This window comes from Mobula hypostoma, chromosome 8 (genome assembly GCF_963921235.1).
Source record: "Mobula hypostoma chromosome 8, sMobHyp1.1, whole genome shotgun sequence".
NCBI classification, from domain to species: Eukaryota; Metazoa; Chordata; class Chondrichthyes; order Myliobatiformes; family Myliobatidae; genus Mobula; species Mobula hypostoma.
Genome location: NC_086104.1, coordinates 86,008,984 through 86,023,509, shown reverse-complemented (window position 1 = coordinate 86,023,509; position 14,526 = coordinate 86,008,984). Strand labels below are relative to the sequence as shown.

At 40.6% G+C, this 14,526-nt stretch overlaps 1 protein-coding gene across 6 annotated transcripts in view; it reads right to left on the bottom strand.

Moving 5' to 3' along the window:
* The window catches only part of ralgapa2 (Ral GTPase activating protein catalytic subunit alpha 2), a 538,758-nt gene extending 526,514 nt beyond the window's left edge, over positions 1–12,244 (bottom strand). For all 6 annotated transcript variants that reach the window (XM_063056244.1, XM_063056246.1, XM_063056245.1 and 3 more), the window contains exon 1: positions 11,905–12,244. In XM_063056244.1, coding sequence (XP_062912314.1) covers positions 11,905–12,010 — 106 coding nt within the window. In that variant the 5' untranslated portion in view covers positions 12,011–12,244. The remainder of the gene's footprint in view (positions 1–11,904) is intronic.
* Positions 12,245–14,526: the final 2,282 nt, after the last annotated feature.

Below are 14,526 nucleotides of genomic sequence, written 5' to 3'. Positions count from 1 at the left end.
ACCCTCTATTTTTCTAAGCTCCGTGTACCTATCCAGGAGTCTTTTAAAAGACCTATTGTATCTGCCTCTACCAGTCACCAGCAGCCCATTCCATGCACTCACCACTCTCTGCATAAAAAAATTACCCCTGACATCCCCTCTGTACCTACTTCTGTTTGATGTTTTTTTTGAATGGGTTGGTTCCATGGTTCTTCTTTGTTTTCTCCATGGAGGAGATGAATTTCAGGGTTGTGTACTGCATACATACCTTGAATCTTTGAGAAGTGGCACTGTAGGATCAGAAGATGCACAATTCTTCTAGGTAGAGTTAACAAGCTACAGGGGTTAAAGGATCCTTATGGGAGTTATATACAGGCCGCCAAACAGTAGCCAGGATGTGGGGTACAAATCACAAAGGGAGATAGAAGAGGTTATGTAAAAAGGGCAATATTACAAAGGTCACGGGGTATTTCAATATGCAAGCAGATCAGGAAAATCAGGTTGATACTAGATTCCAAAAGAGGGCATTTGTTGAATGCCTACAAGATGGCTTTTTAGAGCAACTCGTGGTTAAGCCCACTAGGGGAAAAAAAGGCAATTCTGGATTTGGTCTTGTGCAATGAACCAAATTTGATTAAGGAGCACAAGATAGAGCAACCCCTGGGAAGGAAGTGATCATAATATGACAGAATTCACCTAGCAGTTTGAGAAGTTAAAATTGGATGTATTGGTATCACAGTTGAGTAAAGAAATCTACAGAGGCATGAGAGGATCTGGCCAAGTTTGATTGGAAAGGGGCACTAGCAGGCATTACAGCAGAGCAGCAAAGCTAGAGTTTCTGGGAGTCATTCAGAAGATTTCTCCTTTAAGATCAGTTCGTCCCAAAGAAGCACCAGCATTCTCAAGGGAGTACAAGTCGACCATGGTTGACTAGGGAAGTTAAAGAGAGCATAAAAGTAAAACAGAGGGTATACTAAATAGCAAAAATCAATGGGAAGCTTTTAAAAGCCAACAGAAGGCAACGAAAAAACCACTGTGAGAAAAGATGAAATATGATTGCAAGCTAGCCTTTAATATAAAGGAGGATACAAAAAGATTTTTCAGATGCATAACCTGAGTGTGGCTTCGTCTTAACAGTAGAGGAGGCAGTGGATAGACATATCAGAATGGGAATGAGACGTGGAATTAAAATGTGTGGCCACTGGGAGATCCTGCTTTCTCTGCGTCCGGTGCTCCCGGTGTGGCCTTCTCTATATTGGTGAGACCCGACGGAGACTGGGAGACCGTTTCGCTGAATACCTACACTCTGTCCACCAGAGAAAGCAGGATCTCCCAGTGGCCACACATTTTAATTCCACGTCCCATTCCCATTCTGATATGTCAATCCATGGACTCCTCTACTATCAAGATGAAGCCTCACTCAGGTTGGAGGAACAACACCTTATATTCCGTCTGGGTAGCCTCCAACCTGATGGCATGAACATTGACTTCTCTAACTTCCGTTAATGCCCCACCTCCCCTTTGTACCCTATCCCTTATTTATTTATTATTACTTTTTCCACTCTCTGTCCCTCTCACTATAACTCCTTGCCCATCCTCTGGGATTTTTCCCCCTCCTCCCCCTTTCTTTCACCCTAGGCCTCCCGTCCCATGATCCTCTCCCTTCTCCAGCTCTGTATCCCTTTTGCCTATCAATTTTCCAGCTCTTAGCTCCATCCCTCCCCCTCCTGTCTTCTCCTATCATTTCGGATCTTCCCCTCCCCCTTTGAAATCTCTTACTATCTCTTCTTTCAGTTAGTCCTGACAAAGGGTCTCGGCCCGAAATGTCGACTGTACCTCTTCCTATAGATGCTGCCTGGCCTGCTGCGTTTACCAGCACTTTTTTGTGTGTGTTGCTTCAATGTTCATGCCATCATGTTGGAGGTTACCTAGACAGAATATAAGGTGTTGTTCCTCCAACCTGAGTGTGGCTTCATCTTGACAGTAGAGGAGGCCATGGATAGACATATCAGAATGGGAATGGGACGTGGAATTAAAATGTGTGGCCACTGGGAGATCCTGCTTTCTCTGGCGGACAGAGCGTAGGTGTTCAGTGAAACGGTCTCCCAGTCTGCATCGGGTCTCACCAATATATAGAAGGCCGCGCCAGGAGCACCGGATGCAGTATATCACACCAGCCGACTCACAGGTGAAGTGTCGCCTCACCTGGAAGGACTGTCTGGAGCCCTGAATGGTGGTGAGGGAGGAGGCGTAAGGCATGTGTAGCACTTGTTCCGCTTACAAGGATAAGTGCCGGGAAGATCGGTGGGAAAGGATGGGGTGGGGAACAAATGGACAAGGGAGTCGTATAGGGAGCAATCCCTATGGAAAGCAGAAAGAGAGGGGAGGGAAAGGTGTGCTTGGTGGTGGGATCCTGTTGGAGGTGGCAGAAGTTACGAAGAATTATATGTTGGACCCGGAGACTAATGGTGTGGTAGGTGAGGACAAGGGGAACCCTATCCCTAGTGGGGTGGCAGGAGGATGGGGTGAGAGCAGATGTGCGTGAAATGCGAGAGATAGTGCAAGTTGTTTACATGGATTTTCAAAAGACTTTTGACAAGGTACCACACATGAGGCTGCTGAACAAGACAGCAACCCATGGTATTACAGGAAATATACTAGCACGGATAGAAGATTGACTGACTGACAGGAGGCAAAGAGTGCAAATAAAGGGCACCTCTTCTGGTTCGCTGCCAGCGACTAGTGGTGTCAATGCAGGGGTCGATGTTGAGTCCGCTACTTTTCATGATATATGTTAATGATCTAAATGACGGAATTGCTGGCCTTTGTGACAAAGTTTGTGGATAATACAAAGATAGGCAGGTAGTGTTGAGGAAGCAGGGCATCTGCAGAAAGAGATGAACGGATTAGGACAATGGACGAAGAAATAGCAGATGGAATAATGTCAAGAAGAGTATAGTTGCGCACTTTGGTAGAAGAAATAAAGATATAGCTCATTTTCTAAATGGGGATCAATTTCAGAAATCAAAAGTACAAAGGGATTTGGGATTCCAAGTGCAGCATTCCCTAAAGGTTAACTTGTAGGTTGAGTAGGTAGTAAGGAAAGAAAAAGCTATGTTAGCATTCACTTCAAGAGGACTAGAATGTAAAAGCAAGGATGTACTGCTGAGGCTTTATAGGACATTGGTCAGGCCACATTTGGAGTATTGTGAGCAGTTTTGCGGCTCGTATCAAAGAAATAATGTACTGGCATTGGAGAGGGTCCATAGGAGGCTTACAAGAATGATCCCGGGAATGGAAGAGTTAATATCTGAGGAACGGTATGGCTGTGTGCCTGTACCTGCTGGAGTTTAGAAAAATGAGTTTTAACATCACTGATCCCTGTTGAATATTGAAAAGATTAGATAGTGTGCGCAGAGGATGTTTCCAAATGTGGGAGGGTTTAAAACTAGATGCACAGCCTCATAATAGAAGGACATTCTCTTTAGAACAGAGAGGAGGAGGCATTTCTTTAGCCAGTGGCTGGTGAATCTGTGGAATTCCTCGTCCTATGGAGGCCAAATCTTTGGGTATATTTAAAGTGGAGGTTCATAGGTCTTGATTTATAAGGGTGTCAAAGGTTATGGGGTTGAGAGGGAAAACAAATCAGACATGAGCAAATGGCAGACCAGACTTGATGGGTCAAATGGCCTAATACTGCTCTTTTGTCTTATGGTCTTATATTCAATGAAATTTACATGGATATACATACAAGGAAATAGATATGATCTATAACAGAGAATTATTACTAGCAATTTTTCTATTTCTCCATGATTTTAGTCTTACTATTTGCTGATCTGAACAAATAAGAAATAAAGGTTGAAACAGGGCACCATTCCATCATTCAATAAGATTTATGCCGAGCTGATCATGATCTCAAATCAATTCTCCTGCCCATTTTCTTTTATCTTCAATTCCACTGACTATCTCAATCTTGAACACATTCACTGACTCCACAGCTCTGTGGGATGGAGAATTATGAATCTTATGAATTCTCTAAAGGAAGCAATGTAGAATGTAAGACAGGGGTATACATTTCTAAGTACCCCAGGAGAACCAGCAGATAGCTCAGCAACCAAGGCACACAGATGTAAACTAAGTGGCAAACAATGGAGGAGAGGGGGATTTTTCCCACCTTCAAGAGGGCAATGGGTTTGGAATTCACTGCCTGAGAAGATGCTAGGAGCAGAAACACTCAACACATTGAAAAAGTACTTGGAGATATACTGCAGTTAAAGAGGCCTGGACTGCTGGGCTACATACTTACTGTTGCAAAGGACCTCAAAAGAAGAAAAATTTAAGTTCTGAAATCAAAAATTTCCCCCATTCATATAAAATCCAGTAGGAAATAAATTATTAGGTTGATAGAGATCAAGGGAAGTAATTGTATTCTAATACTGTACTTTCATGTACAAGCAAGCCCCAGGTAACAAACAAGTTTAGATTTAACAGATGTTCGTTCGTAAGTTGATTTTCTTCACAAATTGAAAAATACACAAAATCACTCATATAGTAACCTTACCTCCAGAGTATTGGAATAACTGGAATCAAAAGCATACAAGACCAATGAGAACAATTCCTAAAAGTAGAGAGAAGAAACTAGTTCTGCTGCTGAAAGGAAAAAGCTCATGCACATATATCATTCTTTTGAATTTAATAATATTATGGGAACTCACATGTATGCGTGTCTGTAAGTCCAACATTTATAAATCTTCCACAGCCTGTATCAGCCCCAAATGATGAAATGAAAGTCTCCTCGAGTTCACTATATCCAGTACCAATTAATTCCAACGAAGTCAGCCTCTAGAGACCATAGTTATCTAAGTACATATAAGATGCTAATCTCAAAAACAGGCCTTAAAAAGTTCGATGGTACAGTCTGGGTACCCTTATATTTGAGGCTCAGCCACAATGATTGATCAGAATACAAACAATTTTGTCTTGTATCCCTGATAACTTAACCCAGGATTCTTTAATTCTATAAAGAGTGGCACTAAATTAATTGTTCTACTCCCTAAATAGAGATTATGTAATGCACACCAAAAATATGTGAGGTGTTAATCATTGTTACTAAATGGTACCATGATATAATGCATTACACAGTACATGCCTACTAATTAACATAGCATCATTACACCCACAAGTCCTCCCTGAATTATGAACAATCATAATTAATGAGCTTCCATTAATATTATTTTCAAAAGGTCTGCCACACGTATATACAGGATGCTTGTCCCTATGAACAGAACTAGTCTTTTCCCTTTCCCTCCACATTTAGTAATTGTTTTGTCTTATTGAACATGAAGGGCCTGAAGTCAGACAGACAGCTCTTCAGCAAAATGTCAAGAAAATTTCTTGGCAAAAATATTTGACATATTCTTCAACTCTGAAACACTGAGAAAAAAGCTTATTCTTCTAACAACAACACTATATTCTGTTACTGCTTTTCCCTTGTATTACCTTGATGTACTGATGTGATAAAATTATTTGTATGGATGGAATGCAAAACAAAATTATTAAATGTACATTGGTACATGTGACAATAATAAACAAATTTACAAGTACAGATTAGTAGGCTCTTTGACATAACCAGAAATAATCACATTGGTTTCCATAATTACATGGATGATAAACATAAATGCTGTCAATCAAATATGTGACCAATGTCTCCATTCGCTAGTGTGTTTATGCAGGATCTGCATCACTAAATAACATTAATTGATCTTTAGAATCTATCATATAAATACAACTATTCACATTAAGGCACCTCTGTCCCTTCAATGTCAAAGGTAGGCATCAAAATCAAAGACCAATGTGAAATAACTTTGACAATAATTTAAAATGCCAAGTGAGGGTGAATACACAATAAACAGTCCCATATTTGTAATATTTCAGTGCATTAAAAAACAGGCAAGCTATCCCTGTATTACAGGGATGTTACATTCCTAGAAAACAGTCTGAATCGCAATTTTCCATAACACAAAGCTGCAATATCTGCACATGTAAAGATTTATCTACTTTTTCCCCTTCTATAAATTCTGAGTGAGCTGATTTTATTCCAGATCTCATATTTTTGGATAGTGAATTCTGTTAAGTGTGAATTTCGGAAACCTGAACAGCCATTTCACAGGGGCGCCTGAATCTAGTTATCTAAACACACTAAATACAAAATATAGTTTTTTCCACACTTCATTGACTTTCAATAGTTCTGAAACTTTGTTTTGAATGAACTGCAAGGAATGGCACATTTCCAAAGATCAAATCCTAATTTCCAATACCCATCAACTCAAAGGAAAGACCGTCTGGAATGTAAAGACATTCAAAGGACTCCAGCACCACAAAATGTTTGTTAATGCAATGCTGGTGATCTGTATTAATTTTGAGCAAGATCTACAAACATCAAAGCATTGTGCAAAGAATTTATGATCATGGTGTAGTGGTTAAAATGCTGGATTAATAAGCCTGGACTAACTAAAGATCAGAGTTTAAATCTGACATGTAATTGTGTCTTTAAATTTAGTCGGGAGTCTGGTACCCATATAAATCAATGTGGTTCACTACTGTCCTTCAGTGAGGAACTGTACTGGCCTTGGTTGGGGCTGTGTAATTCCAGCCTACAGCAATGGAATTGACCCTTGAACATCCACTGAAGCAGCTCAACAAGCCACTCTATGCAGAGGTCATTTAGGAATGGGCAATAAATGCTGGGCCTTGACAGCAATAAACAGAACTGTCCATCATGGGCAAATGCAATAACAAAGTTAGCAGAGGAAGTCAGGCTGGGGAAGGATGTGGCACTTCAATAGTGAGGTGTACAAATAGGCAAGGAGTTGAAAAGAAAAGGAGATGGAAACATGATACAAGTTAACAGTACACTACAGTTGGGCTCTATTATTCTCATAAAGAGGAAACTATCTAGATGTCAAAATACCCGACAGTAGCAGAATAAATAGTTAGCCTCCTTTAACCAATACCAAAATCTACCTTAATAAACCACTTCAAGCTAGTCTGGATGAGAGAGCCACATTATTCATGAGTCTCAAGTGTAAGAAATGAAATTTGTGCAAGTGGCACGTCTAGCAGCATCCACACAAAGGACCTGTTAATGAATTTCTGTAAGTGCCCTACATATTTACAAAGAACCTAGTGAGGCTTTGGATAAACTATCTGCATAATATACTAAATCACATACAGAAAAACTTTTGGACAAACGCTAAGCACTTTTACCTCACCTCTGTGTTTCAGCTAATTGACCCAAGTGTGCATCACTGCCTAAAAGAGCCAAGTTATCCTGACAGAACCAAAATTGATCATCACAGTTATTTGAGGAAGTCTCACTTATTAGCACTGTTGGCAGAACCTCCAGACATTTTGCTCATGATCAAGAGTACACTGCCAGGAGAAAAGTTAGCTGGATGAAATTAGTCCTGGTCGGTCGTACAATGATGTTTGCTAGTGCAGCTCACCGATTGTGCATTCTGAGGTGGCTCTGCAGTCCAATTTGAGACAGGCAAAGATGTTGACACTAAGGGCAGGTAAACTGTCCAGCCACTATTGCAGCAACTGATGTGGTCAGTTTTCTCCTCTTCCGAGCAGCGACCAAATCTGCACAGTGACTATCCTCCAAGTTGCTGGAGGCTCACCTTACCACAGCACGTCGCCCAGTCCAGTTCTGAGTAAAGGATGTGGCTGGACAATTGCCACATTATCATTACAACTGGTAAAAAAAAATGTTTTTGAGGCCTTCAGTTGGTCAGGATCAACCATGGATGTTGCGTCCCAGCTGCCTGCATGATACGCAAACCAGGGTAGTATGTTATGGAAAGCAAGCTCTTGGCCTTATTGCAGTTTTCCCTGCTCCATGCAGCTGAAGAAGCCAAAGGAATTCCCAAAGTGACTGGTTTTAAGGCGCCAGTAAACCACCTTTGCCCCTTCTCCTGTTAGTAGAAACAGCTCCACTGAACTTAGTAGCTAAACCACATGTAAAGGCCATTTGGTTGTCAAAGGATACTTGAGATACATGTCATTGGGAGCATTTAATAAGTAGTGGGAGCTTATCCCTACTACTACCCACAGCTACAACAACCTTATGGAAACTAAAATAATGTAATAAACTGAATAGAGGCATAATTAGTTATATAACACAAATCTTTTTAGTTGTGATGTTATAGGATTCAGTCACTACCCCAGATAGTACACTCATCTATTTCACAAGGATTGAATCAAATTGGCTCTTTGACTGAGACTGTGACAATACAGACCTCGAGATAAGATCACCTGATTTTCCACAGATCACTTCTGGCTGAAGATGAATAAAAATGTAATTATGCATTTAGTCTAAAGTACAGAGGGAGATGTTTAAGGAATTGCTTCCCCTTAAATGTTTAATCACTATGTTTTGCAAGTAGATATGGCAAGATTGTGAAAGTTTAACCTGACCCATTTGCCGTGGGATAACCTTATTCTATTGATCACATGCTACCTCTGTTAAACAGCTGTTCATATACTTGTAGTCATGCCACCACACATTTTGGTTCACCTGGTGATTCAGTTGGCATGCTCTTTTCTTTCCCATGTCATGTTTAGTCCCTTGGCTTTAAGATAATTCTAGAATGAGGAATGCAACAACCAGTCAAAACATAAATTGTGTAAGATTTCAGCTATAGTGTGCGCACAATAATCTAGGCCACTTGCGGAATGCCAACCACACTGCACATCAGATTTGCCACTTTGGTATCATTTGTATCTCCATTGTGTTTTATTTTTGTTTCCATTCATCTGGTGCTTCCCCCTTCTCATTCAACATTATCTTTTTTACATTTCCCATTTCCTCCTTTCAAAGGTTGGATTAAATTTAATCATACAATGATCACCATTTGGTCAATGTTCTCAAAACATAGGGCTGCTTACAAAAATCAAGTTAACTGCTTCCTTGTTTGTTCTGGGACATGTTGCAGGAAATTATACCAAACTCATAAAAAGTTCACTGCCTTCCTGGCACGTGCTTGTCTGCTTTTCCAACCAAGTCTATATGGGAAATATATGCTGCATGCTTTCTCACCTTTGATTTGTTTACATTCAACCACTACATAATCACTGCCAGATTTCCAATGCACATTCTCAATTTCAACTCTTTTTTAAAAATTCTACACAGCTTATCTGTCATCGCCCACCCTTTTCGCTTAAATTTTATCCTTAATCATTAAAGCAACCCCTGCACTTCTCTAAATTTTTCCTGAATTTCCTATCAGCTTTACAAGCTGTAGTTTGTGCACCCCAGTCCTGATCATTTTTCAGAAAGGTCAAGTTCTCTGCTGACAGCTGATTGTATTCAATCTGAATTTGAACTATAGTCCATTCTGAGTAAAGTCTTCTCATGCTTCTAGCCGGGAATAGGTATCGATTATAACCAATGTTTCGATGACGAAACCAGGATGGTGCCTGGGCATGTCTAGTCTGGTGGCATTTATAACACCCTCCCACCCCCACCCCGTAGTCCATCCCTCCTGATTGGTTAGTCCATATCCACAGGTTTCCACTCTCCTATCTTGTTTACAATTGAATTCCAGTTCTTATCCAGAGTGAGACCATCGTCTATGTTAAAACTTTGCCTTTAGTTTTATTTCAATGGCTTCCCTTACCAGGCTGTACCAAAAGCCATTAGTGTGGCACGGTAGTTTTGTGTCATTGAAGTCAATCCTATGACCATTGTGAAGGTCTTGCTCTAAGTAAGAACTCGATTGTAAACAAGGTGGGAGAGTGGAAATCTGATTGGATGAGGACTAACCAATCAGGAGGGACAAACTACGGTTTGGGGGGGGGGAGGTATAAATACCACCAGACTAGACAGGCCCAGGCATCATCCCTGATGATGGCAGAGTTTGTCATCGAAACGTCGGTTATAATCAATATCTGTACCCAGCTGGAAGCTAGAGAAGAGTTTATTTGTCATATACGCTGGGAAGGAATGGGATCCATAATCCATTCCATTTGTTCCTTTTTCTCCAAGGCTGCATGAAAATCAGTTATTTGGTCCGCACATTTTCAGTGAGCGATTTGTGCTGCAAATAAAAGAAAACTAATGGATATACTATTAAGTTTCCATAAAGTATTGAAAATGGTGCCTCATCAAATGTTATTACAGAAAAAAGAAGCTCTCAATGAAGGAAGTAACATATTTCATGAATAATAGATTGCCTGTTTCAAAGAAAACAGTAGGTGCATAGGAGTCTTTCCCAGTGTACAAAGAGATCAGTGCTGAAGCCCCAATCATTTTTAGTTTATAAATGATTTGAATGAAACCATCGAAGATATGGGTGCTTAGTTTACTGGTGTCACAAAGGCAGCTAGGAAAATAAGATGTGAAACAGACACAGTTCCTATAGGGTAAGCAAGGGAACAAAGGTATAGCAATTGAAATACAAAATGGGAAGATGTGAAATTGTCCATTTTGGTAGGAAAAATAAAATAGAATATTACCCAAATGACGAGAGACTGTAGATCTCTGAGATGCTGAGGGAACTGGTGTCCAAGTCCATGATTGACAAAAAGGCACATAATTAGGAAATGCAACAGAACTCTGAGGGGAGTTGAATACAAAACAGAGAAAGGGCATACTTCAATTATATAGATGACTGGTGATAATTGTGAACATTCCTGGCCTCCCTATAAGGGAGCATGTTAACACATTAGAAACTGTTCAGAAAAGGTCTTAAAGACTGATACTTGGAATAGAGGAGTTGGCTTATGAAGAACGGTCAGACAAGCAGGAGATTAGAAGAGTGGAAGGGGACTTAACCAAATATAAGAGACAAAGGTGTAGAGAGGGTACTTCTTCTTGTATGAGATTTTAAAACTAGAGAACCCCATTTAAAAATAAGAGGGTTCCTATTAAGAGATAAAGTGGAATGCTTTCACAGTGGACTAAATGTCTTTGGAACTGTCTTTCTCAAAAGGGTGGTGTGAACAATATGTTTAGGGCAGGTATTGAAAGAAATTTGATAAGGGGATGAAACAGTACCATGGGTAGATAAGAAAGAAAAACTCAAGTAACAATCAGATCAGCCATGATCACATTGAATGGTGAAGCAGGCTTGGGTGGCCCACTCCCACTCCTTTTGTTTGAGAGCATCTGATAGAAAATAGTTTTTCCTGAAGATGGGACTGAAGACTCAAACTGATGCAAAAACAAACTTTCAGATGATTATGTCTGAAAACTGACAGTTTCTTTCAAGTCAGCAGGTAAACCATTAATGTTTAATCCAATGCAGTACAATGCAGTTTCTATTATCAAGCGCTAATCTTTTGCACATTGTAAAACTATAAACAGACCTCAACTCGTTTAGATTTCCATTTCAATTATAAACTTCACGGCTGTTCTTCACCCGTACAACGAGTTCAAACAGTTCAAAACATATATAAGTTTCATGTGAGTTTCAGTAACCTTGTGAATTTTTTAAAAACTATACAAAGATATAGAACACTTAAAGACATCACCAAGCACATCGTGTGCCTGCACCAGAACATCAAGACACCCTTGATGTTTCCTCATGGAACTGAAGGCACACGAAGCTGCCCAATTTTATTAATTTCCAGGGTATCCGTGTGGTCACCGAGGCAGCATCCACTTGTCACATCACAGGGAATTTTTGACAGGAAGTCCGAGCGGTGCCAGCACGCGCATGCGCGATCCCGCTCGGTACGACCGGTGATTCCAATGTCCTTTCCTCGCCAGATCGGAGGAGCAGCCGATTAGGGGCTGGAGGCGGGGAAGGCAAAGTGGAGGAGGTGAGGAGGGGTAGTAGGAACTGAAATCACCTAGGCCATCAATCACCCCAAGCCCTCACCCAACACAGGGTTACCCACTGCAGGTGTTTCCTCACTCACCTAGTAGAGCCCTCAGGTGCTTAAGGCGGGTTATCACATCCTTCTTTGGGTCCAGAACTTTCTGTGTAGATTTCTTGACGTCTCCATGAGGCTTTCTGGAAAACATTCCGTTCTACAAGCAGTTGGAAACGTCCCCTTATGTTTGTAATCCGCTGCCCCCTTGCACCTTTGATTTTAATTGTTATTATTGGAGGCAGGAAAGCGTCCTCAAGCAAGCAGATGCATCTCTTTCTTCCCCCCTCTTCTCTCTTACTGACGTTACCCTCTCGACCGCTGCTTACTCAGTGACACCGCGCTCTGCTCTCTGTCCTCTTGGGTGTAAACACGGAACTCGCCGCCATCAGGCCCGCCCGCTGCCCCTCCCCCTCGCGCCTGCGTGCTGACGTCAGACGTACTGGGTCGTGGGCGGGTCCAGGTAGCTTCCCTGACGTGAGGTGCCGCCCCTCTTGGTGTGTCCCAGCTTGGCGCGGGCTGTGGTTGCAGTGTTGGTACTAACGCGTGAGGTCGCTCTTTGTGGTCATACCATTAGAAGTAGAAGCCCCACTCTGGAGTATATTGTGCATCAGCAAATCAACCTCGTAGGGTTGTTTCAGATTTCCAGCATTGCTGCTTTTTCCATTATTATTTACTGTTGGCTGTGTCAGAACTGGCTGTCATCCACCAATAACATTAACTGAGCATTTTTTTAGACTGGGGTCGGCGACTTTTTTGCCTCTGGGTGCCAGATCGCGTATTAATAAGTGGACGGTGGGTCAGATAAATGCCATAAAAAACTTGAAATATGGGAATTATCTGTTTAAATACATCTAGTTATGTTTTGCCTCAAATTAATGAATAACGCATTCTAGAAAATCATTTGTGCTTAACCAAGGATGTCAATTAGTAATCGAAGAACTCAGTTTAGTTGCAATTTATTTCAATCAAGGCATCTTTTGAATCTATTAAAAGGACACAAAGAATCTTTAAACATAAAACGTATGAACATGATGCATTGAATGGTGGTAAATTAAGTATAATAAAAAAAGAAAGCTTTAATGCAAACAGTCGATAAATCAATATGAAACTTGATGCTGTTTGTTGCTTGAAAGCTTCTCAATATTGGGTGTCAGACTTGTTGATGCCAAGAGCAAGACATTATCCAGATGAGCATCAGTCAATCTTGTTCTCAAATGGTTCTTGGTGTGCTTCATTTTTGAAAATAATTGCTCACACAGATTAGTGCTGCCAAACAATGATGCCATCTTTTCTGCATGGTCCACTAAGTTAGGATACTTCCCACTTGGATGAATATATTTTCTATAGAATTCAAGCACTGACACATCTTCAGAATGAAATTTCAATCTCAATATGTGGTCACACTGCATCTCAATCAATTCCACTTGAAAAATTTCTGATGCAGTGTCCACTTCCCCATCAAATGGAGTAGCAAACAGCTTGAACTTATTTGCATGCAAGTGAAAATCAGCAAAACAAAATGAAAACTCTTTTCTCAATTCTTGGACCATATTCACAAAAATGCCTGGATCTTGTGCTTTACTTTTTTGAAAAGTGGGAAAATGTGCACAATTTCCTTTTTGAAGCTGGTACTCCCACAATTGCAGCTTTCTTTCAAAGGCCACAATATGACCATACACCTCACGTATCAGCTGATTTTTTCCTTGAAGTTGTAAATTCGTTATTTAAATGAGATGTAATGTCCACAAGAAATGCCAAATTTGCAAGCCAATCAGGATCACGAAAATGTGAAGCATCCTCATTTTTGCTTTCAAGGAATATTGCCACCTCTTCATGCAATGCAAATACTCTTTCCAACATTGACCCTCGGCTAAGCCAGCATACATTGCAGAAATAAGCCAGGTCCCTGTATTCTGCCTCCGTATCCAACAAAAACTGCTGAAACTGGCGATGATTCAATCCACGAGATAGGATCAAATTCACTGCCTTCACAACAATGTCCATAATATCCCTTAATTTCAAAGACTTGGCACATAATGCCTCTTGATGGATAATGCAATGAATTTTAACCAGTTTCTGTGCGATTCCAAGGTTTTCCATTTCTCCTTGCAGCAATGCAACGATGCCTTTTTTCTGTCCCACCATTGCTGGTGCCCCATCAGTTGTGATTCCAATTAGCTTCGACACAGTAAGTTTAATTTCTGACATCATTTTCAACAAAGCTTCAAAAATGTCTGCTCCAGCAACCGTGTCCTTCATAGGAATTAATTGAATAAACTCTGCAAAAATTTGAAAGTTGAGGTCACTCCTCACTCAAACACTGCAAGTTGAGCAGTGTCTCTCAAGTCTGTGCTCTCATCAAGCGCAATTGAAAAAAATTGCAAATCATTGCAGGCATCCCTTAAACAACTTTTAACATCTGCTGACATTTCTTCAACTTGCTGACAGGATGATAGATGCAAATAAAGATTTCTTTTCAGGACAAACAATATCCACCACTGCCAGTAAACATTCTTTGACAAAATCTCCATTTGTAAAAGGCTTCATCTTTTCTGCAATACATTTTGTCACAGGTATTTCCTTCATTTTCACTGTTTTTCTTGGCAAAAAGTGACGTTTGTTTTTCGAAACTAGCTTTCATTCGCTCAGCTTCATCTTTCCTTGCTT